The sequence below is a fragment of the Acipenser ruthenus genome, chromosome 2, assembly GCF_902713425.1.
Source record: "Acipenser ruthenus chromosome 2, fAciRut3.2 maternal haplotype, whole genome shotgun sequence".
NCBI lineage: Eukaryota > Metazoa > Chordata > Actinopteri > Acipenseriformes > Acipenseridae > Acipenser > Acipenser ruthenus.
The window spans coordinates 21,995,110-22,020,977 of record NC_081190.1 but is presented as its reverse complement, the minus strand read 5'-3'; the positions used below and the strand labels follow the sequence as shown (position 1 = coordinate 22,020,977).

The 25,868-nt window shown below is 35.7% G+C and overlaps 1 protein-coding gene across 1 annotated transcript; it reads right to left on the bottom strand.

The window, feature by feature from the left end:
- Window positions 1-24,799, bottom strand: LOC117408840 (rab9 effector protein with kelch motifs). The gene is made up of 18 exons (XM_034014185.3): window positions 24,637-24,799; window positions 23,696-23,768; window positions 23,008-23,050; window positions 22,677-22,755; window positions 22,038-22,126; window positions 21,176-21,322; window positions 20,803-20,854; window positions 17,401-17,501; window positions 16,879-16,964; window positions 15,414-15,489; window positions 14,141-14,226; window positions 12,982-13,069; window positions 10,178-10,226; window positions 9,007-9,094; window positions 7,305-7,405; window positions 3,492-3,576; window positions 1,862-1,966; window positions 1-1,402 (listed from the first exon to the last, which is right to left on the bottom strand). The coding sequence occupies exons 1-18, from the start codon at window positions 24,696-24,698 to the stop codon at window positions 1,298-1,300; spliced, it is 1,515 nt and encodes a 504-aa protein (XP_033870076.3). The 5' UTR covers window positions 24,699-24,799; the 3' UTR covers window positions 1-1,297.
- Between the last annotated feature and the right edge of the window lie 1,069 nt (window positions 24,800-25,868).

Sequence of the window (25,868 nt, the reverse complement as noted above, 5' to 3'; positions counted from 1 at the left end):
TGTTTATATTTTAACAGTATTAGCAATAAAAAGAACATCTCTGCAAGTTTTCTGTACAAGATGTATTTATTTTTTTTAATCCATTGATATTGCGATATGGAAATTATCAATATCTTTCACATTTGGAATCCTTAATTGGGAATTTAAACATAACAATTGTATCATCTTTTTATCTGTTAAAACTAGAATATACATTGTTCCTGCCTGTCTTCCCTATGATAGCTGTGTGTGAGTCATTTGGTCTACATTTTCTTTTTTCAATTAAAAAAATAGATAAATGAATAAACATTTTTTTTTACATTTAACCACTGTCTTTGATGTAATGTATAATGTTAATTTTATTGCTGGAGAAATGCATAACAAGCACCAAATACGCACTTTTTTTTACAAAAACTGAGCATTTTCAAATATTCTTTGCATTTTTCATTTTCTAAAATATAGTGCTTAATATGTCTATGCATATAACACATGACATCCTTAGTTATAATAGTTTAAATTTTGTATTGCTTTATTTAGTGTTACAGAGAATTGCCTTTACACAAATATGCAAATATCTTGAATTATAAATTGCACACACCAGAACAGAATGGATACTAACCTTTGTGTTTCTAATACATGATAAAATGTACAGTAATGTCACAGCGTACTGTGTATTTCAGCATTCCTTACATAGCCAGTAATGAATCTAGTCCGAGGGGCTGTTTTCCAATAATCAATCTTGATGTGTCTTTCTCAAAACCCTGTGAGAATTCAACTTGTTCTGAGATTCTCATGGGCATTATTAAGAAACAATTGGGAAACAGGCAAACTAATTGCCGATAAGGGGTAAGTATACAAGTTTTTTTTTTTTTTTTTTTTTATATATACACCTCACGACTACCCCAGATACATACATTTTGCAAAGTTTGTTCTAAGATGCTCTCATAAGGTTGACTAGGTTAAAGTAGCTTTTGGGAAGCAACCCCCTGATTATTGTGTAATTGGCATTTTAATGATGTTATGCTAATTGATTATACAAAAGCTGTATTTCACTCACACGTTCACAAATTTAGACGTTAGAAAACATTTTAATCGTGATAATCAGGGTTAATTGGAAACAATTTATCAAAGTGCTTTTTAAGGGAACACAAATACAATATTTTGGCTATTGTCACTCAACTGAGAAATAAATGTTTTGGAGAGCCAAACTAATTTATGCTGTGTAATTTTACCCCAACTGATGTCTATTGGTCAGCAATCTTCATCGTTATAATTTCTTTGGATCTGAAATCCTGAGCTGTCTATACTTTGACGAACTTTACATGCCTTTAAACTGTTGCATTATAGAAAGCAGCTGTTCACTGCGCTTTTGAATGTTTGATTGCTCTTCTTTTAGTTTCTCTTGTTCATGTAGTACTTCCTCCTGTGAACGAGAAAATAATAAAAACAGACACCAGGGTGAAACTGGTTCAATTAGAGGGAAGTTGTTACAGTTTAAAACTGCATATAGCTTAAATCTGTATGCATCCAATATGGTTTGTATTAATGTATAATACAGTTTGCGATAACCAATTTATATTGTGTATCTGTTATAGAAGTAGGCCTGTCACATCTTGGTTAATCTGATCAGACAACAAAGCTTATGGTCAACTTTCTGGTGAAGTTATTGGCCTACAGTAGGTGTGTAAGATTAAAACCCAGGATTTTTTAATGTCCCTAGAAATCATACTGAAAACACCAGAACAAACCTAACCAGTAAAAAAAAAGCTTTATTACTATGTAATACTAACAAGGGTTTATACAGGAAATGACTGGCTGTATCTCATTTGAAAGAACTAAAAACAAGTGGTTGTCATTATCTTCTGAATATGTTATACTTTACCCTGAGTTTACAGAGTTCCTTTCTTTCTCTGTCATTTTCCTCAGCTCTGGCTTTCAGCCATGCCTCATTCTGGGCCTTGTGTTTTTCTAGCATTTCCTTAAGTTCCTGAAAGGATAAAAATGGTAAAAGCTTCAATTTCCTTAGGCTTTTTATTGAAAGCAGACCGAACAGAGGCAAGTAAACTCAGTGAAGTGGAAATACACAACCTTTCTAAAATGAATCGAATATCTGAGCAAAGCAAGTAACATGTTACAAAAAAGATCTCCCCCAATAATCAAACAGTGAAGCATAAGTAAACTAATGGCTGGTTTCACAGACTCAGATTAGCACTAATCTTGGTTTACCCTTCCTAAATTAACATTAGGTAGTCCAGGACCAGTACTAATCGGTCTGTGAAACCAGCCATTTGTGTTTTGTGGTAAGCCATTGAACGGTGGACATTCTAACTAGAAGAGAGTCACAAGCTTGGCTGCAATCTGTGGCTGTGTGGTCCAGTGGTTAAAGAAAAGGGCTTGTAACCAGGAGGTCCCCGGTTCAAATCCCACCTCGGCAACTGACTCATTGTGTGACCCTGAGCAAGTCACTTAACCTTGTGCTCCGTCTTTCGGGTGAGGCGTAATTGTAAGTGACTCTGCAGCTGATAGATAGTTCACACACCCTAGTCTCTGTAAGTCACCTTGGATAAAGGCGTCTGCTAAATAAACAAATAATAATAACAATAAGTACAAAGTTCCATAAAATTGCATTCTCAAGCATTCTCTAATTCGTATGAATCTCTAAGAATTCAAAATTCCACAAAAACCTTCCAGAAAAAAAAGAAGAAACCGATTTTAATAATGCAGTTGAATAGAATAGCACCATTGTAACCTCCTCGTAAGGCGGTGGAGATTCAAGAGCTAATTTACAAAACACTGACACTGAACTTTGGACGATCTAACTCCTGATGTAGGTGCATTGATATTCTGGAAACAAGCCCCTGTATTTCTCAGTAATGGTATTTCATTTCAAGCTGTTAGTAAAGGAAATGTATCGATCATTGCATGCAGATAATTCAGTGATAAACGACTCTTGAGGTCTCTTAAAGGAACAAGCAGCGATTGGTACTGAGAAGGCAAGACAATGTGTGAAGCTTCTAGGAGTTAAAGTTCTTTAAACGAAAATAAATGACAAACATTTAGACTGTTTTATTTTTATATTTGAAAAAATAGTTTCAGGAGGGGTCGTTGTCTAAAAAAAACCCCAAAAAAACATGCTGAATTGTTTTCCTACAAGAACACTGACTTCAATAAGCACCTAATGTAGACTGCGTTTTTTCAACAGGAAGTGTAGCAAAGAAAATTGTAAAAGAGATTCCCAGCAGTTAACAAATGCTATGACAAAAATACCATTAAAAAATCAAATACATGTTTAACATAATGTGCCCATCTTTCACATAGTAAAATGGGAGACAGAAATACATATTTGATAAGATTTACTGGCATTATTTAGTAAGCTCTGTGAACTTAGCAACTACCCGGTTATCCCCATAGATATGTCTTATGCAATGATTTATTTTCAACAGAATGTGAAATAATTGAAATTGACAAGATATAAAATGATGAAAACAATAAATAAAAGTTAAAAAAAATACCTGCTGCTGTTTTTGACGTTGGGTGTTATAGGCTTCTTTTTCATACTGAAAAGCAATTGTCGCCTGAAAAAGCTCAGACTTTTCACTGTGTGAAAAAAAAAAATGTATTATTAGAATCAGTGTGTTTATATTAGAAAATAAGGTACCATATAAAATAAAATTGGTTCTAGCAACTCAACCATAGACAAGGTCATTCCACACCTTAAAGTAGAGTCCTGCATTGGGTCAGGTTCCCACAAAGCGGATCGTGGTTCCGGTGCGGGTCAGAAAATTTCATTTTTAGGTCAGGCTCTGAATTTGAAATCACCAAAAACGTGTTCTGTCTTTTCAGCGTACTCATCTGTAACCCTTTCCCAAATAAGGTATTAGAAGGTAAATGTGTTTCCTGCACCAAAGCAGGAGACGATTAGGCAGGCGTCAGCTGACTAAGCAGTTTTAATCGGTTTGTTTTGCCACTTGTTTGGTACGCTATAAGATCATTTTACCACGTCTGCTATGTGATATGTCTGTGGATGAGGTGAAACAAAATATAGCCCAGGGTTTATAGTGTAACGTGCACGGGGGTAGTGATCAGGGCTGGCAGGTGACGCAATCTAAACATGAAGACATACGACTGCTATCTGCTCCTGCAAGGGAACCCTGCTCTTTTGTACAGCGGTAGCGGTACTATGCTTCACAGCGGGAGTTCCCGGGTTCACGTCTGACCTCGGCCTGTGAGAAAACCCTGCTTCCGAGAACCGAGACCACAATATCACGTGGTGGCTAATAGTTTGAGAGGTAAATCAGAAGTGTGGAATTCTTTTGGAATCATAGTGAATGAAAATAATGAACATATGACTGTCTTTGTCATGCTTTTGTGCACGAGTGCAGCGTCCTTTCAACTGGTGGCACGAAAGGAATAAATAGGTATTTTATAGTAGAGATAGTTAATGTTACTATGTTAAAATATTTCCACACCACTAGAGGGAGCTACCACGCTGTATAGCCTATTATTGTATAACACTATGTAACACAATTTTTGTTCCTGGGTAGTAAGTGTTATTTCCTAATTGCTTATGCCTCAAAAGTATAGAAAATGGCTATTATTCCCCACAAACTTTGCTTTTGTGACCAGGACAGTGATATTTTGAAATTTACCTATTTCCAATGAGAAAACGGGCGAATTTGTGTCTTTTCGTTCACATAAAGTCAGAAAAAAACAACATATGAATCCAAATTAACATGTATTTATACTAAAGTAATACAAAAATGACTACAAAAGATTTAGAAGTGAGTAGTTTTTCGAGATTTAAGATTATACTGTAAATCACTTTCACGAATCAGCCCCCAAATGTAGTCTCCCATCATGTTCTCGTTATACTGTCCTTGGTAGCGGCGTTCAAAGTCCAGTATATCCTGGTGGAAGCGCTTGCCTTGCTCCTCCGAGTACGCTCCCATGTTCTCCTTGAATTTATCAAGATGAGCATCAAGGATATGGACTTTGAGGGACATCCTACAGCCCATTGTGCCGTAGTTCTTCACCAGAGTCTCAACCAGCTCCACATAGTTTTCGGCCTTGTGATTGCCCAGGAAGGCCCGAACCACTGCGACAAAGCTGTTCCAAGCCGCTTTCTCCTTACTAGTGAGCTTCTTGGGGAATTCATTGCACTCCAGGATCTTCTTTATCTGTGGTCCGCGAAGACACCGGCTTTGACCTTTGCCTCAGACAGCTTAGGGAAGAAGTCTTGAAGGTACTTGAAGGCTGCCGACTCCTTATCTAGAGCTCTGACAAATTGTTTCATAAGGCCCAATTTGATGTGCAGTGGTGGCATCAGCACCTTCCGGGGGTCCACCAGTGGCTCCCACTTGACGTTGTTCCTCCCCACAGAGAACTCGGTCCGCTGTGGCCAGTCCCGCCTGTGGTAGTGCGCCTTGGTGTCCCTGCTGTCCCAAAGACAAAGATAGCAGGGAAACTTGGTAAAACTACCTTGGAGACCCATCAGGAATGCCACCATTCTGAAGTCTCCTATGACCTCCCAGCCATACTCATCATACTTCAAGGCGTCCAGCAGCCTCTTGATGCCATCTCAGAAAAATGCAGATATGTATCCACTTAGGCAGCTGGAACTAAACTGAACTGGTGGGCTTAAGGCCCCTGTATTTATACTACTATTTATATTACTGGAAAGTTCTAGAAAGTTCTAGAAGTTACTCCAGACTTTACTCAGCACTGAATCTATCTGGAATGTTCTGGAAAATAGGCAAATTTCAAAATATCACTGTCCTGGTCACAAAAGCAAAGTTTGTGGGGAATAATAGCCATTTTCTATACTTTTGAGGCATAAGCAATTAGGAAATAACACTTACTACCCAGGAACCAAAAAAAAAAGAAATTGTTACACAGTGTAATCTGTGGAGAATGGTAGAGATATCTGTGTGTGAATGTGAGAGCGTGAGTAAGGCCCTGTCCACACTATGCCTTTAAACCGTATTAGTTGCATTTAAGCTGGCTTAAAAGTGCTAAATACGGTTTACCAAACTACATGTTTTGTGTATCCTCCAATATCCCAAATTGCTTTGTGGTATGTTTGGCGAAATACTCAGAGCAGGCGCCCAAAGGAGTTGCTATCAGTGTACACTCCGCACTAGGTATTCATTTTTATGCTTCAAAAAATCTTTCAGGACATCTCTGTTAAACTAGTGGGGAAAGTCGTATTTTTCTTGAATCGTACTTGTACTTGCTAGAACCAAAGTCATTGTATTTATCTTGCTCTTAACCGTATTATTACTTGTACTGTGATCTTTGAAATGTATTTTTGTTTACGACTGTAAGTCGCCCTGGATAAGGGCGGCTGCTAAGAAATAAATAAATAAATAAATAAATAAATAACTTAATAATAATAATAATAAATAACAAAAACACAGCGTTAAATTAGGCGACTGCAAAAATGAAATGCGAGTTAAAAGTAGGATCGGGAATGAACAAATTACGTAATTTGTCAGCTCTGTTTGAAACAAAATTAAGAGGACCAGAATTAGACTCAGGCAAGATATGAAGGTAAAAACAAAGATTGTTTTGTAATTAACAGCTTTTTCTGAGTTTAATTATAAAACAGAATCAGCTCAATTTGTTTAAAGGGACTTCACCTGATTAAAAATAAAACCTGAAAACTTCAAGCCCTGTGTGTGTGTTCGGATTTACTTTTTCCGCAGTACTTGTAATATTTAATTTATGCAATATGGACCTCTGTTAATATGGGGCATAACACATTATTTTAAAATAAAATACAGTGCATGGTGGGATACTATCGTATTAATTTCCACGGTTCGTTGCGCTGCTGGGAGTTGTAACTGAACTATTCTAATGGTGTGTGGACGCATTAAGCCTGACTAAACATGAAATGGTACTTCAGTGTGGACGTTTTGAGCTGGATTAATTAGAGCGGTTTCGAGTACGGTTCTCGAGATCGGTTATGTAGTGTGGACAGGGCCTAAGTCAGTCGACGTAGTTTCAAGTCGGGTCCAGGTCGTAAAAATTGGACCCGCGCAGGACTCTGCCTTAAGGACTAAGTTTTGGGATCTTGCCCACCTCACCGGCACAGATTCTTTTGAAATCGTATAGGAATGTATTGTACCTGGAAGTGTTTTAGGAAGAATTCCAAAATATTAGCTTTCATCACATTAAGTGAGCTCAAGCAGACACCTGCATAGCTAGTGCTCCACTGTACTAGCATGATGAGGACAAACTGTCCCTGTCAGTTTTGAAAACATAAACACATTTAACCTAATAGTCTGCAGTTATCAAAATCAAGAGCAGGTACATAAAGCACATACTTATCCAGCTTCTGAAACGCATTGTCCACTATAGCAAAAGCTCTGGTAACCATTTCCATAGCTTCATTGCGAACAGTATTGAAATCTCTGTGGTGTGCTACCTAAAGAACAACATATCTTTTAATATTTATGAAAGAAGAAGGAAAAAACAAGAAGCAATGAAATGACCAATGAAGATTATAATAATGAAAATAATGTTTTAACATTTTGTGTGAACACAAAAAATTGAAACCCTTTGAGTATTGCTATTCAGATCTGCTTATTGCAAACATTTGTATTTAAAGAGTTTGAAGTACAGCGGAATTGTAAATCATTAGTTCTATCATGTGTGTAATTATCACCGTTTTGTCAACATACTCCAATGAGCTGACTCCAGACTAGAGATAGTAAATGTACCTACAGTTAATCCGGATGAGTATATTCATAATTTCTTCTATTGTTTATAATTCTTAATAATTTTGTACTGACCTTTTACTATTTTATTGTTGTTATCACAGTGTTTTAATTGCTATTGTTTAATTCCATTCAGATGATTTGCCATAATGGGTTTTAAAATAATACTTTATGTTATGTACACGTTCATAATATTTTTTTTTATTTTCTTACCTGTTTAAAATCATTGTATGTGTTTTCTGTTAATAATTAATTTACCATGCTTACTAACTATTCCTACAAAACACAGTTTTTCAACCACTGTGTCTGCTTCTGGAAAGACTTAAAAAAATATATATTAAAATTCAGCTTTTAGGTTTTTTCAGGTGCGGCCCCCAGTAAGCCTGTTATATAACGGTCTAAATAAAAACAGAAACAGAGTTATTATAATGTCATTTTGATGTTATCTTAAAGTCTTCCAGTTAAAGATGCAGGGAAGTTTCCTTTAGCTCTTCTGTGCAATCACATGTAACAGTTTGAAAGCAAAAAATACTGTCCATGGTTCTACAGGGTGTGTGGTCAAATACAGAAACAGAAAGGTTAACAGGGACAGCTTAGTATAAACTGTTTCAGAAGTTTGAAGAAAAAAAACATTGGACACTAGTGGTTAACTAAAGGCTGCTACACACCAGACGCGATGCGACAAGCGAAACTGCAGCAATGCGACAAAATGAATAGAAACTATACTTTTGATAAGTATCTTTCACACCACAGGCGACATGACAGACGATACCAGGGCGACACGAAATAAATAGAATTGAATCCTATTTTTGGTGATTTGTCATGCGACAACTAGGGAATTGACCAATCAGAACAGCTTCAATGGTCCAGCAGGGTGAAGCCGTATCTAAAATGACGGAGGAGAAAATAATAATAATAATACTTGCTGTGGAAAAATACCCAGAGTTTTATGACAACAATCATCACAATTATGAAGATACAGATTTGAAAGGTAATATGTGAGAGTCCATTTTGAAGGCACTTGATAAGCCTGGTATGTATGATTTATTGCCATATATTGAAATACCATCAGAGAAGGCACACATAAAATTACTACATCATGTTGACAAATAAGTACCAGTCTTGATCATAGTTTTGTCAACAGCAATTTATTATAGTTTTATTGATTGGCAGTTTTCCAATCTGTCGCATCGCCTCTGTGTCACTTCTAGTGTGTGTGGTCATGTCGCTGAGAAAGTATTTTGTTGCCCAATGAAAAAATGCATCGCATCTGGTGTGTGGAAGCCTTTATAATACAGTAACCACTTACTTGGATGGGAGGAGGGGAGTCAATTCTTGCTGGAAAAGGAGACTCTGTTAACTCATACTTGACTTTAGGAACCTTTGTAGGTGCAAACCTTATGGAAAGAATTAGAAGTTTAAAGTAATTCCTTTATTTATTATTTATTTTAATCCTAAAGACAAGGGGCCAGAATACTGAAGTTATTTTTGCCAAAGTGTACTTTGTTACTAGATACAGCAAAACTGTTAAGTGTGACATACATACATAAATGTCAGAACAATTTATTTAGGATAACATTGACTGATTTGGTGTGGCCCTGGAGCAGGCATTCAACCTGAAAGGAGTTGCCCTCCTGATGAGGTGAGACTTATAGCTGGCAGAAGTCAATCATGACTTGGACATTTTAGAATGAGAGCATTCACAACAAACCTAAGAAATTTAGCAACCTGACTAGGATAACATAAAAACAGGTGGCCCTTGACATTTACACCGCCAGGTTTTTCACTGAGAGAAAAGCTGGTATAAACAAGGTCTGTAAGTGAATCGATAAGTCAAACATCTTACCTCAGTCTAGCACTCTGCTGATGTTAATAGTGGAAGCGGATGAATAAGCTAATTACTCATCTATTCTGATGTCAGAAATGTTTGAACAGGAACTGTTCAATTCAGTTAACATTTTAACACAGTAATTTTAGAGCAATATATTTGTTTCGATTCAATTCACCCATCATTGATGATGTGTTAATTGAATCACATAAATGTATTCCACAATGGCTCTGCTAATGGCATGAATATATGATTTTCCTCAACATTGCCTACCAGCATAAAGATTTACTGAATTGTTTGGTTACATTCAGATTCAGTTTGGATTAATCTGGCTAATTTTCTTTCACCAATCATCCACAAACAGCAGCATTTAAAAAATGTATAGATTTCTTGATGAGTAGGTGGAAAGATCATTAACTGTAACCCTGCAACTTGCCTAGACACATGCAGCATTTGGAATTGGAGGCTATATTTGCACTCCTGCCTGCCAGTAATTCATTTAGAGATAGACAGCTTTGCAAAATGAACATTAGCCTTTTTATGTTTTTAACAAAGCACCAATTTAATCCAACAGCCATAGCGAGATTCTGTAGTAAACTAACCTTTGTGAAAACAATTGCTACCCAGTGCTTTTTAGAAATACAGTACTTACCCATTGCTGACTCCTTGGATTCCAAATTCTGACAGGATTTCTTTCATTACTTCAATACAATAAAAGAAATGAATGCATGAATCCAGTGACAAGTTTAAATACATTGTAAATCTGCTTATTTTAAGCAGACAGCACTCTTTGGATGGTTCCATGCAGCATAATTTTATGCCATCTTCAAATCTTTTTATTCAGTGAAAATGTCTCTCACCTTACTTGTTTTTGGCGTTCACGAGCCCTGGTGTATAATTATGTTCAAGCCCCCTACAACATTTATGATTGACATTTAGTGATGTAATTTCCTCCCAGCCCAAATTCAGACTTTAGAATTCAGGCCAGCCCGAGGAGTGAAATAGGACCAGGGAATATGGGCTCCGCCTGAATTGGGAGCCAACTTGAGTAAAATAAAACCATGGGAAGTGGAAGAGGAAGGGGAAGGGAAGAGGGGAGGGGAGGGGAAGGGAAGGGAGGAGGGGAGGGGAGGGGAGGGGAGGGGAAGGGAGGAGGGGAGGGGAAGGGAGGAGGGGACACTCGAGCACGTACCTGAGTTTTGTTGTGCATGGAAACGTGGTATTAGTAAAGCTATGGCCAAATGTTTTACATCACCCTATAGAATTCACTAATTTTGCTTCAGAAAGGTTGAATGAAACCAGCTGAATAATGTTGCGTTAACATATTGAATTGCATACCGCTTTCCAGTTTTAAACTAAATACATTTAAACCAAAAAATATTTTCTGGGTCCTACATAATAATAAAAAAAAAAACCCAAACAAACATGCATGCAAAAGATGCATTGGGATATATTGTCAACGTGTAATTGCAGCCTGTAATTAGCTTCTATTTTTTAAAAGGAGATTAAAAGTTGCAAAAAGAGAAACAAACTAATTTGTGAGAATGCTTAGGTGAGCTTGGATTATAGGACCAGATATTCAAAAATGTTCTGAATTTATGCCGCTCTGCTTGTGAGTATCTTGCATATGCATATATTTGCAAGTCTGTCAAATTCAAAATAATTTGCAGGGAATTTGCTGATATCGCAAAGCAGTGGAAATGAATACATTTACATGAATCTAAACAGGAAATTAATGGCAACTCAGACTACACCCAACTGAAGCAAGTGTATTTGCATACGAGTTGAGAAAATGGCTCAAAGTGTTCAAAAGCATAGAAAGGGCAACTTTACCCAACAGGATATTATAATAATAATAGATGACAAAAAAGAAAAAAAAAAAACTAAAAATAAAATTTGGCCCGAAACAATGTGAAAAGTATTAAAAACTATACCACATGATTACTCTCACTATAGTCTTCATATTACAAAAATGTTCATTACAAAACCTGTCCAGACATGGCACTGAATCAATGAGAACTCATATAACAATAATTCCCTTTAATATACAGAGGCTGAGTAATCGTGTGATATAGTTTTCAAGACATTTCATACTGTTTTAGTGCCCCGTTCGGGAAGTTTTGTCTTTGCCTGGCTTTCACCCACTCCCCAGATAATGTGAATGCTGTTTCAAGTGTTTCATGTAGATGATATAAAAAAATGGTATTACGATTTGAAATTTGAGTTAAAGAAAAACTCAGATTTCAAAAATCTGCCAAATCTACTGTCCAAGGACCTGCTTCAGAGCCAGTCCCTTTAACAGAGAAAAGGTGACCCAAACAATTCCCACAGAGGATGGAAGCGCTCCAGGCACAGCTAAACAGCCAGTGCCAGCAACTGGACCAGTATCTGAAACTGAGAGCTTACCTGGAACATCAGTGTCCTCTGATGGTGCAGTTGGATCTGCAAACATCTTAGAAGGAATGTGTCGAGACACAGGTATTTATTTTTTGATAATTCTTTACTAGGGCCTAATGAATATACATCTGTATGTATATATATATATATATGTATATATATATATATATATATATATATATATATATATATATATATATATATATATATATATATATATACTGTGAAACCCGCATCTCTGTTGAATATCTGACCCATGTTATCTAGTTGATTTGTTCTAGATTTGTAAAATGAATAGATTTCTTTTTCCTCCTTTTAAAATTTAGAAATTAATAAAGATCAATTTTTTACCTAGGTGAGTACATTTTTTCCTCAATTTTCTTTTTGTAATATATACATGTTTACCAGTGTCTGGATCCATGCTTTTATCATGCTCATCCCTGATCTCTGTACTTCTAATTGACACAATTGATTGCTCTTAGTTTTGTTGTTTCTTGCTGGAACATGCGGTTTAGTAATGGCTCCCTGGGTTGGCGCCAGTTGTAACATGTGCTATAATTGACTCCATACAAAATTAGCGCAACTATTTTTGGGCACATGAAGCTTTCACTGAAGGAAACAAAATGTACATATGTCACAGTTGTGACTCAGAGTGACATTCTTGCTTAAAAAGCAAATAATTTTAGGGATGGTTAACAGTTTAAAAAATAAGTCATAAAAAATATCCAGTTTCTGAGTATAAACAAAAATATTTGTTTTATGTGAAAATGTATTTTTCAATAAAACATTTAGTTATTGAGTTAAATAAAATGTGTTGTTAGTTATTGAATTATTGTTCACAGAATGTTACAACTGACCCTGGCCACATTACATTTGAAGCTCACTTGCTGTATGTATATGAGCTCTTAAAACTATGGGAATTGGTAGTCTGGTCAAACTAACTCAAATTGTCTGTGCATAATGGAGAGAAAGGTAAACAAAAAAAAAAAAAAAATTACATCTGTCCCCAGTCTCCCCTACTCTATTTTTGAACCACATTGAAAAAAATAAAAATCTTACTTGGTTGTCTTTCAGAAGGATTTATTAGTTTCATCACCTTAACATCATTAAACTCCTGTTCTTCATTAGCTCCTCCAATGATATAAATCTGAATGAAGTAAACATGGTATATTTACTGTAACTATGATTGCATTATGCAAAGCACACAACATCTGTATATGTATGTATGTGTAACGGGACAATGTGGGGTTAATGTACCGTGACCGTTCACCAACTGTATCCTCAGGGAGATGACAGTTTGCTTAGACTTAATATGACAGTTTGATATTTGCTAACACTTAAAGGTTTGCCTTGACTACCTCTTATTTTTGAGACAAAAGTATAATTATAGTTGTTTTTGTCTGGAGTTGCGGGGGTGCGATCAAATTCATTCTCTGTAGAGCAAGGACATTGCCCTGGCAACTGGTGGCATTACTTTGGCAAATGTGACGTCAGTATAAACAGGGGCTCTTTTTGAGAGCATTGAGCAACATTTGCAAGTTGCCTGTTGGAGTGCTGTCCTTGGTCATCTTGCTGGTCAATACTTGGGTGAGAATCTTAAATTCTATATCTGTAATTGCTGCCTGCTTTAATAAACAAGACATCATTTTCTTAACTGTATCTGAGACCTTTCCTACAACATCAGTGATTGATTAAATTTAAGAAGACCTGATGGCCGATCCCTGGTAAGTGCAGCTAGTATACACATGGTAATTAATTAAAGGTAATGTCTATTTAGGTAACGTGTATGTAAGCATGTATGGTGAAATAACATAACTTTGCTGCTTTGTTTAATGTAATCAGTATGTGACAAATATAACATTTATTGTGTACAAAACCAATTTAACAATCTTATTGACACTATCAAAGACTACCAAAACAAATGGCCTTCAAATTCTCTCACAGATACATTAATTAAAGAGCTTAATAAAGACTCCTGTGGTTTATTATGTCACCAAAACTATCAAATGGGACAGTTGTTTCCATTGGAGAATATTAGATGTCTAAATATCCTTGATGCCAGTTTAAGTTCTTTTGACATTAAGTGTATTATTTATTCTGTTTAAGTATGTAAAGATTTCCCATAGAAAGTCATGCTGTCTCTGACTATTCAGAAATAAATCACACTTCATGTTTAGTTACCATTAACATTATTCAAAGCAACACATTCTGCACTCACGTGACTGTGGAGAATAAATGCTGCATGACCATGCCTGCGAGCTGGAGGGATCCCTACATAAAGCGGCACTTTCCATTTCATCTTTGCTGTAAAGAGATTGCAAAATTATTAACACGCATTCTTCTACAAACGAGGGAGGCTTTCATTGTGTTTGCCGCCTTGAAGCTGGTATTATAAACCCCTTTAACATAACCTACCCAGTTCTAGTAACAGAAAATAAACACACAACATATTGGTCTTTTCCACTAAACAGACAGCTGTCCTGAAAAATACAGGTCTAAAAGCAATTATTTTTAAGCCAACGTGCTGCTTTATTCATTCACATCATAAAAAAATCAAAAACAATGAATAACCTACTGTAAGGTATAAAACTGTTTTACTTTACACCATGCAAATGACCAGGTGTGACTTTGATCATGATTAAAGGCTGCAGGATCTAAGGGATATCCGAGGTCTGGTCAGCCGTTCCAAAAAAATATATATATATAAACTCATAAATTAAATAAAAGGGAATCATGGTGCAGTAAAGCCTTCGGAATATGATTAAAATATCTAGTTCAAATTAGCTCAGCAGCAAATCTTACCAGTATCCCTTTATACTGTATTCAACCAGAATGCAGCTTTGTTTAACACTACTGTTGAACACTTTATTAATATAATCTAGTAGGTATTATCACAGAAAATACTGTACTGGTCTTTTTTAATAGCATAGGATGGACTTTTGAAAGTCACAAGGAGAATTCTCTTTTTGAAATGCAGGTAATACTGTACTAGGTAAGGTAAGGTAAATACTGAGAAAGACAATTCCGTGAAAATGCTGTTTACCTTTTCTTTTTGCATTCCTGAAGATGTTATGATTGAGTATTTGAAGTTATGAATGAAATATGTAAAAATGCTCTGCATTACAATGGTTCATCAGCATCAGTTTGCATGCTGCCCCCCTACTGGGGGTCACTTTCTCCTCTGCAGAGGAGTATATGGCATTAACACTTTGCTGCAGGAGATATTTAAATCATGTATTTTCAAAGTCTGTTTTTATTAATATAATGAAGGTGTACTATCCCATTATCTATCACTTTCAAAGTGATGTATAATTACCTCCATTAAATAATACAATCATGCGGAATATAAAACATGTCTTGCTTATTGTGAAATTCTACCAGCAGGTGGTGCCAACCACACCTATGAAACCCAGTTAAAGCAGTGTGTGGTGCAGCAAAACAATTTTGTCAGCAAAACTCAATGCTTATTCTACTACATTACTAACACATACCGATGCTTAACTTTTGTATTTCATTTGTTGTGGTGCCATTTTTGCTTTCACATCTACCTCCAAATAAGTAGATATCCTATGAAAGAGGAGATAAAAGAACGGTAATTAAGAGGTTAGGGTTTCCGGTGTAACCAGTTCACGATCATTATCATCATCATTATTATTATTATTATTATTATTATTATTATTATTATTATTATTATTATTATAACTTGTAGTTGAGCTGCTAAAAAAAATATCTTGGTAAAACAAAAATGCGTACTCCTATACACATAAACACTTATTCTATTTTGACGTCCCATATATTTCTGTCATCTCTCAAATAATATATTACTGATGCTGTGAAAAACAGTGTGTCTAATCCGGCACACTGTCTAATCCAACACACTGTCTAATCCGGCACAATTTTCCGATCCCAAGCGACTCTGGATTGGATAGGTTTTACTGTACATGTTATGACTTAATTTATTGTAATGTGTGGGTTATTTTGTAAACTATACATTTTGAAGTGGTGGAAAGTTACCACTTGACAGATGTGTTAGTTTTCATTTCTTAACAGCTCCACTCCACTTTACAATCACGTCAAGCCCTTTTCTCCTAATGGTGGTTCTTTGTTTAGACGTGACATCTCCCTTGATCTGGAAGTGCAGCACTTTATTCAGACTTATTGGGCACTGATATGTACTCATCCCTCTGATCAGCATGTTAACTTATTTTATCACATAAAATGGATATATTTTGCATGGGATTTGTTTTATTTAGTTCTTATGTAATTGCTGAGTTTTTGCACTCAAGAATCACTAGTACAGTATGTGTCAAATTGTGAGATGCAAAAGAACCTGAAAACCTAAGATGCTTAAGGTAACATTAGCAAGGAAACCCTGTGGAGTAAAGTAAACATGTTTACTTTGTCTTAAATTGTACAGTTAGAGTGCATGTAGAATACTACATCACTTACACTCCTGCGCACCTCTCTGCTGCACCAGGAACAATGGATTCTGGCAAACTAATAAAATAACACCACTGGCAAATTTCCACCATTGGTTCAAACTCTGTAAATATTACAAATAACAAATGACAGGATGTTTTTTTAAAAAAAAAACAACTTTGGGCTTCACCATCTTTTGTTTCTCTGTCAGATCCTCTTTAATGTGTTTACAGCATTAAACTACACAACCTGTCATATCTTGTTCTGTCTATAGAATATAGAAATGAACCAACTAATGTTCTAAGAGACAATGCTAATAAACTAATGGTGATGCAAAAATACATTGGCACAAAAAAAAAGAGAAAACCTCATCAAAGCTTACAAATGGCCACGTCAGGGCCCTATCACAAAGCTTTAACTCGTGCATGAGCTATTTAAAGGATTACAATTTTATTGAAGCTAATAACGGTAAGGACAATTGATTTAAAAGCCTTAGGTGCTACAGTGCATCTTTAAGGTTAATTCCGTTATACTTACCTTGTCATAATGGGCAGTGAATGTCTGACTCACAGACCCACTTGGCGAATCTCCCTTAACCTCGCACTTCTGCCAGGCCAGAGTCCCTGAAGTGAAACACACATGATGCGAGTCATATGTTCCCTCCCAGCTTCATTTTATTAAGCAATAACACCACATATAATAATATGTTCAAAAGAAACATAGAGTTATTATGGGCTGTTTTCTTTTAAGCCTGTGTTGAAAATATAAGCTCTTTCCTGTAAAATATTTTCAATATACAGGGGTAACAAACAACGATTTGCACAGACAAACCTGTATCTCCCAAACTGAAACTACCTTTAGGGAATACAAATAAGCAGCATCAGAATATCTGGTGTCTGACTAAGTGCACAGAATGGTAAACTATGGAATAATGTAACAGGTTACCCATGAAACACTGGATTTTTAAAAGCATTTTTAAACCGTTCCTATGCGTACAATACTGTACATCGAATCAAGCCTGCTGATAAAATATTAGACTTGATACTCATTTATAATTACCTGTATCAAGAATGTAAATATCCTTGTAATAGGAATCTTCTGCTGAACTGCCTCCAAACATGTAGATCTGTTCACCAAGTAATGCAGTTGTATGGTTAAACCTAAGAAGAACCATTATTTAATGTATTGCAGTAAATGTTAATTATAATGCATTTTCTGTCTATTAAACATTAGAATAGTGGCTTGTGGTTGTGGTTTACAGACATTTTTTTGTATCAATATTATTGATACAAAAATACTTATTAATTTCCCTTATACTTTGCTTTATCTTGCCATAAAATGCCTTACCATTAACTGCTCTTATACAACTCTTTACATGTTGCTATACTTTTACCACAGAAAACAAAAACTAAGGTTTATTGGAACAACCAGCTAATCTAAATATATCCTTTTTCAGTTATATCAAACACAAAACTGCTGAAGTATATTGCCCACAGTTACATTTAACAACTGCCAAAATATTAGATTTATTTAATATTTAATAAAGTTGCAGTATTATTGCAGAGTTACTCTAAGCTAATTCTGTACATCTCTTGTAATAGGATATTATATTGAAATCTATACACAATCCACTGAGAGGGAAATGCACTACCATGTTGTGTTATCATCAGCTTTCAGAAACACACTAGGCTGAAATATAAGTATTTTAATTGTCTTAGGTTTTTGATTCCTCTTTATGTCTGATGGAAAAGGATACTTTCTGTAACTCAGTTGCATAAATTAAATGTGTAATATAAAACCTGTCCCTTAGAGCAAAATGGCAAGAGATGAATAAGTAAGGAATTCCCCTTTGGAATAAACAGATAATATTTTTCAAAAATGTGGTTAAGAAGGGGGACATTTCGAACAGTAGTTTGCTTTGACTTGATCAGGAATCATTTATGGTGATGCCTGCTTACTATACTAGTGTAAAAATCTCCATCAGTATAGGCCAATGTGTCTTTTATACCCTCTTTACACTAGCCACTTTTAAGTTAGCATTGAGGTGGCTGAGCTCTTAGGACGGCTTTTTTTGTAGTAGTAGTATAAACGCAGGTGTCCTAAGTTCAACCGTCTCAAAAGGGAGGCTCTGCGATGGCTTTGGTCTATTTTTACTCTACCGTGAATGCATCGGTACCTAAGTCAGCTCACATTTGCCACGTACACTTGTGGGCAACGCCCCCCATTGTCAGCATCAAACAGGCACAGACAACAGCAACAGGAAGTTTGTATTGTTACTCGGACAACAGAACCAAAAAATATATTGACAGAACGCTGAGAGAGACAGAGGCAGAGGATTCCAAAGTACAAACAGGTTTTTATATTTGTGCTATAATGTGAAAAGACATTTAAGCATGTATAATTGCCAGATAAAGGTTATTTATTTAACATTTTTTGAGTAGGCTCTGCCTCCTGTTGAGTTTTTGTAAACACTGTTCTGGGGAAGGGAAATGTCTTCACGCAAGGGGTGGTCAATATGACTTCATCAGGCACGCACTACAGTTCAGGCGCTATGCATGTGCATACAGGACCAAAGCCAGCTTTGGACTGTGCTCAAGTGTAAACAGGTGGCTCAAATGATAATAATTTTTTAATCTGATCAACCGTAAGCCAGCTCAGGCATGAGTTGTAAGTGTAACCCCACCTTTAGAAGTAAGAAACAGCAGCATCTAGTGATCTACCACTTTGGCTCAGGTTTCTCTTTGTTGTGCTTGCTCTAAACAGCAGCGTTCTAGATGCTGCTGGTGCTTACTAAAATACTGAAGCAGCTCCTGAGCAAAAGAAAATGCTATTACAATAAGAACTACCTAGAATGCTTGCAAACATCATAAAAAGGGGTGGGGAAGCTACTTGAGAACCACAAACTAGACCAAAGCACTAACATGCAATAACTAAAGCAAGTGAGTTACTGAATTATAATGCCTTAGGGACACGATTCTTTGCTGAATTAAACATATTCTACATAAAATCAAAAGTGTCTATCAAAAGTGCACATATTTATTTTTGTACTTCGCATTGCTTGATTTCTCTGCTGTAATGTATAATTTAAACTCAAATTCCAAATAAATAGTAATTGAAAAGTTTGGTAGTTCATTATAACCACATGGATTGTGTTCTATAAAATACATACAGGGTAGACCTACAGTACACCACATACAATTTTAAATAAGACTTAATTTTGCTCTTTGTGGTAATAATATAGCCTTTAGAGAGTTCAGTTTTATTATGAGAGGCTTAAATAAGTATTTAATTGATATGCAATTACCACTTATTGAAGTTCAGTGTTGTACAAATCAATAGAAATGCAATACTACTCACCGCTTCAGCATTTGTGCTCATTGAACATGTTACACTTGTTTTAGCATTTTGGCTTCTATTAAAAACTAGTAATTGTCCAGAATTCACTGCACTAAATCAAAAGCGCTGTATTGTTGAGCTCAAGAGCCGTCCATTGGTTGAATAGGCATTCTTGGTATTATTCTCAAAACATGATAAATTATATTTAACCATGCAGAGAAGCTATGTACAATAATTATAACTACTAATGTAAGTGTTAAACACACTTAAAATAAATATGTAATATACAAAGCTGCAATGGCATACACACAGACAAGCACCTCTATTGCTACCTATACACTGTTTATTAACATGTGATTGAACTTCAATAAATGTGTATTGCATATCAATTAAATACTTATTAATATCATGCAAATAAATTATTACCCATTGTGGTTTTCTTTCTGTCAGTAAGAAGAAAAAGAGCTCTCAATGTTCCAGGTACTAGTGGGGTTCACATAAAAGGTGACAGATGGTGACACGATTAGATTTCACTTGAGAATGCTACTCTGAGGATTGCTGTTATCATACCCTGGCAGCAACATGTGGTGCACGGCATGTACAGAGCAGACAGGGAAAAAAATGCCTAGCATTACCAATGGAAAATATCTAAGGATGTTAAGGGGAATCTACTTTTTAACTCTGACATGAATATTAGAAATTAAGACAACACTAAATTGCTTTTGGATGGGTTCTTTTTACAGGTTGAGCCTTGCTGTTGTGAAGTCTCTTAAGACACTAACAACTGATGTGCACTCAACACGCACCCTCTATAAATACACTGGCAGTTGCAGTATTTCATGCAATGGCCAAGCATATCAAAGAACCATTGTAGCAAGCTAAAAATAAATCATACAATGGAAATTTAGGGATAAAATGTTTCACTCAAGCTTGCCTAAAGTATTTAGGTTTTATATGGGTCTCTGGCCTATTTAAGACTTCACCTTTCCAAATACTAGAGTTGCAGGAAGTATGACAATGAATTTACTTCATATGAACCAGATGTTTCTGTGGTTCAGTGCTTTCTTTTATGCATTTTCCAAAAAAGGAATTTTCTATTTCGCTGGTGTATGCTGAGCAACTTACCTTGCAGATGGAACAGAGCCAGTGGTTTTGACTGGAGTCCATGTCAATGCCACTGAAACAGAAAATATTCCAGTTATACCATAACAGAAAACAATGAATAACAGGGACATTTCAACTTGCTTATTGAGTCAAATGTTTATAATGTTGCTGTGTGCATGTAGTATGCAATGACTAATGCCATGACTAATTCCAATAAAGCAACGTAGAGTTTGAACATTATTGATGTACTCCCTACAAGCTTGACAAAATAGACACGGATTCCACCACTGTACTCTGCATTCTGTTGACATAACAGCCCTTCCACTAACTTGGTGAGATCTTCCCTTTGACACACAAATTAAGTTTCTGGTTTATGGTAGAAGTATTTACTGACCTGTGTTAAACACAAGGAGGTCATCACAAGCATTGCCTTTCAATATACCTCCAAAGACATAGATGTTTTCCCCAACAACATCTGAACTGTGCTTCAAACTCTGCACAGCCCTTCCACTGGTCTTTAACTTTTCCCATGTTAATGTTCCTGGCAAAAATTAAAATTTTGGTTTTACTCTCTTAAACACTAAATATATCGCAACAACGACTGTCTTTCATATTTTAATAAACCTCTGATAAAGTTATTGCCCTGTGAAATGAAAATAGAAACATTCTCAGCAGGGACCACGCACTTTATTTGGATACTTTATTTTTGTGTTTTGAATAACAGTAAGAAAAGTATTTGCTTAAACAGTAACGATGACAAAGAACGGGAGACACAAAATGTTTTTTTAAAGCATGAAAAGCTGTACAGCTTTATAAATGAAATCCGTCAGTGCAAGTATTGTTATATCATGATATCAACATATACCAAGCAAGTGCTTTAAAGACCTAATGGGTGTAAGCATAGAATTTAAGTTGATGCTAAAATGCTAACTTTTACATTTTTCACCCAAAGCTTGTTAACTGCGTTTTCTCATTTTAAAAACAAAACAAAAGTGGGACTAACAAAGTACCCGCAGCAGACTGCTTCAGTAAAGATTTTTAAAATTTATTTTCCAATTCAAATCTGCATCTATAAATCCTATAAATATAAAATAAAAACCTTAAACTTGTTTCCTCATTGATGCCTTTCAAGATCATTAGATGATGACAAACAAAATTACTTTATATTGTTTGTACAATTAATTTGCAGGCTGGTACTTACAAACAGCTAAAGTGTGTGTAATACATAGGTGTGCTTCGAATTCCTCATATCTCACCAATGTCAAAGCTGTACACTCCAGGAAGACATTCTTCAGCTTGCGAGAAGGAAGAGCCTCCAAATAGGTAGAGTTTGCTCTTTATCAAACTATGGAGTAACACAATGTATTCACTTTTATTTTGAGGAGAAAATAATAATTAGTATGTTGAGAAAAAAAAATAGTTTCACTAAGTGGGTTTTCCAAACTTTATCTTTCTGTTTATTTTAAATATCGTGGGGATATTGTAGACATATTTCATACATTGCCTTATGTTTAACAGAAAATGGGTGGTGGGAGTAGTCCTTTCCTTGTGTTACATATTACTTTTGTGTATTTGTGTAACCTATTACCATGGAAGCACACTTACATTGACTAATGTTCTATAAAAGGCTAAACAAAAGTAACTGTAAAGCAAACATTTTGAACACACTGTATGTGTCCATGCCAAACCTTACATTGAAAAATAATTTGCAAAAGAAAGCTTAAGAATGTGTGAGGTATATATAATAATGCTTACACTATATCTGTGGAATGTTAACCATGCAAATAATATTGATTTACAATTACTATTTAAGTACAGTAAACACTCTTTGACAATTATTGCAAGCACTATTATCATAATGCACAAGACAAAATAAATTATTAGAATAATCATACCAAAGTGAATGCCCTTCTCTTGCTGGTGGGATCTGTCCATTTTGGGGCATCACTTCCCAGCTCACATCAGAAGGAGAAACTATGTAATTATGTAAGTGTGGTCAAGATTGAAATCGAATAAACAGTAAAACATATAAAAGGCAATACAAAAAACGGATAAACCACAACATAGTCAAAGATAGTTTATAATAAATCATATTTTTTTTTTACAACAATGTCTTGAAATTGGTTATTGGAATTACCATAAAAAATATGATAATATGGTTAACTGTGTTTAATCTTCAATTAAAAATAAAATACCAATTAAAATTAAAATTGTAAATATGATTACCTGTCAAGATGTAAAAATCATTGTGGTATTTTGGTTGACCATCCTGGAAAGAACAGGAAAAGCACTGAAAAGGGTTGTTTTTGCTAAAAAGACAGGACAGTCAAGTTTATTTACATTCAGGGTCCCAAGTGGCTTATCTAGCAAAGTATTGGTGATCCTTCAAGTACCAGACAGAAGACCTGTCAAGCTGAATTCTTGCCTTCAGGATTTAGTAATTGTCAAAATCTGCTGCTTAGGCAAGACAGCTTACAGTGATAATACAAATTTGAGAGATCATGCTCTCTCATTGCTCAAGGACAACAATGTAATTTTTTTGTTACTGAACGGTTTGCAGGAATAACCTATTGAAACAATTCACAATTCATACCCCTGTCTTCTTTCTTTCTTTCTTTCTTTCTTTCTTTCTTTCTTTCTTTCTATTCCACACTCTCTTTCTCTGTTTCTACCAGCAGTACTACCCTGGGTTACATGGCCACAATTTCATGGTGTATTTATGGCTTTAGAGGAAGAAGAAGCAGAAATCGAAGACATACAAATAAGAAGAAAAAGAAGAAAAAGAAAAACAAACAGTCTTTATGCACCAGGTGATCAAAGTTTTCATACATGAAAAGCTACAAAGAATAGATATAAATCTTATTTATTCAAAGCAAGAAACAATTAAATGAAAGCGTTTATCTTGTTTACTCACAGGAGAGTTCAAAGTAGAAACACCTCCAAACAAGAATGCTATGTTTCCAGCCACGGCCAGTGCATGTCCGTACCTGGGAAAATGTGAACAGTACATAAATTCTCAGCCATCATGCATTTATCTTTATACCTGTTGTAACAGGGTGTCAATCTTTTTTACAAAAGTTACCTGATGTTACCTATATGCAGTGTAATATATATATATATTTTTTTTTAAGTTTGTTAATTCATACAAAAATATAATGGTTTGGAATAAGGTTGTGGGTGTTGATATACAGCAGGTTGATATTCTATTAGTGTCCTCAGTATTAGTGACCCTATCAGCAGGCTCGCATGCAAGCATAAGGCAATTTCTACAATCAAACATGCAGAACTAAACACAAAGTCACAATATGATAAATGGGGCGACATTAAAAATGCTATTTTCTTGGATACTGTAAATGTTCAATAGAAGCCCTTTTCTCAAAACAAATAGCAAACTTTATGTAATCTATAACATTGTACCAATATAACAAATGTATAATTTAATCTGTGTTTATCTATCTGAGTGTAACGTGCAGTGAAGTGTGACACACTGCCATTAGGGATTCGGTCCCCTGACAGTGAGATGAGATGAAGTTTAGAGCTCCAAAGCCACACGAGCCTGGCTGCTTTGCATCATGGTTAAAATGCTTACTTGCAGTGTGCAGGGTCGCCCATCTGCGCCCAGCTTCTGCCCGGTTACATATTTTGACACATCCTTGTCATACCAGAATAATTGTTAATTGTCAACAGATGGAAAACATAAACACAAACCTGAACCCATTGCCAAATAATATTATTACAAAGTACACTACAGTTCATAAAATGTAAATACAAAGATTTAAATTGCTGAATCAAAAGACAAACATGCAACCACAAGTACAGTATGTTTCTAAAACAGAAACCTGCTTGATCATTTACCTCGGGCTTGGTGGATGTCCTTTGATCTCCTTGTCAACCCACTGACCACTTGCTAATGCCATTTCCGTGAAAGAAAAAGTGCTTTCTTTTGAGTGCACTGCAATAAACTAAGCAACTGCACTCTGTGATCTGTTTGCTTTGCACTTCTGTTCTACTAGCGCACATGTTGCTAGGATACATTGATACACAGACACCTTTCCCACGGCCAATAAAATGCCATTTCCGGGTTCAGGAGATAATGAGGGTGGTACATATTCTGACCCTGACCAGATCACTGGCCACATAAGAGCAAATACATACTGTAAGTCTGTACTTCAGCACAATACACACCACATTCAAGTGTGGACTGAACACATGTGCTCATCCACTTCTTATATGTTGCATGTGTTATGCCTTAACAAAAATGTATGCATGTAGAAGCAAGAACAGGTTGTAAAAAAAAATAAACAAAAAAAAAAAACACAATGTTGACAACACCACACAGTTTAATGTTAAATATCTTTGTCATTGCTTAGATCATATCACATTCCCCCACCTTCGGGGCAATTTTTGTGTTGAACAATTTGACAAACTGTCCGAAAGGCTCAATAAAGAATATAATTTGATATATAGTGCCCTGTTCACAAAACTTTAAGCAACTGTTTTAAGCAATGTTTATAATAACTGTTATTTGACAAGTGTTGATAAACAGTATGTTAGATTAAGAATCAATGTATAACCTTATCTAAAAATGGTTTGGCAATCCGAATTGTGATAAAACTACTACTCAGACCTCCAATAAAGCATTGCAATTAGAAAACAAAAAACTTATTCTTTGTTAACATGCCAGTAAGCCATGGAGTTTCAGGCATCTTGTTTGACCTCATTGGGAAACCTGACCACTAACAGTTCTGAATTATTTTTAGCTTGGTGCGTTCCAGTGTCAGCCACAGAGTGCTCTGCCTGACCCTGCTCCATGGAAGCTCTGAATGGGTTATTCTGTAGTCGCCATCTGTGGTGCATTGAGCTGAACCCTCTGGGTCTATGGACTGGGTGAGGACTTGTCACAGCAAACAGATTACTTCTCCTCAGCCCTCAGGCAGTAATGACCAAGGTGAATTTTCTTTTGAAATGCTGTTCGGACTTGCAGGTAGCAATCATTGTTTTTTGTAATAGTAGGATAGAAAGAAAGAAACCACAGTTTCCAGGAGTAACGTTGAACAGATATTATGGCTGACGTGAAGGTGTTGTCC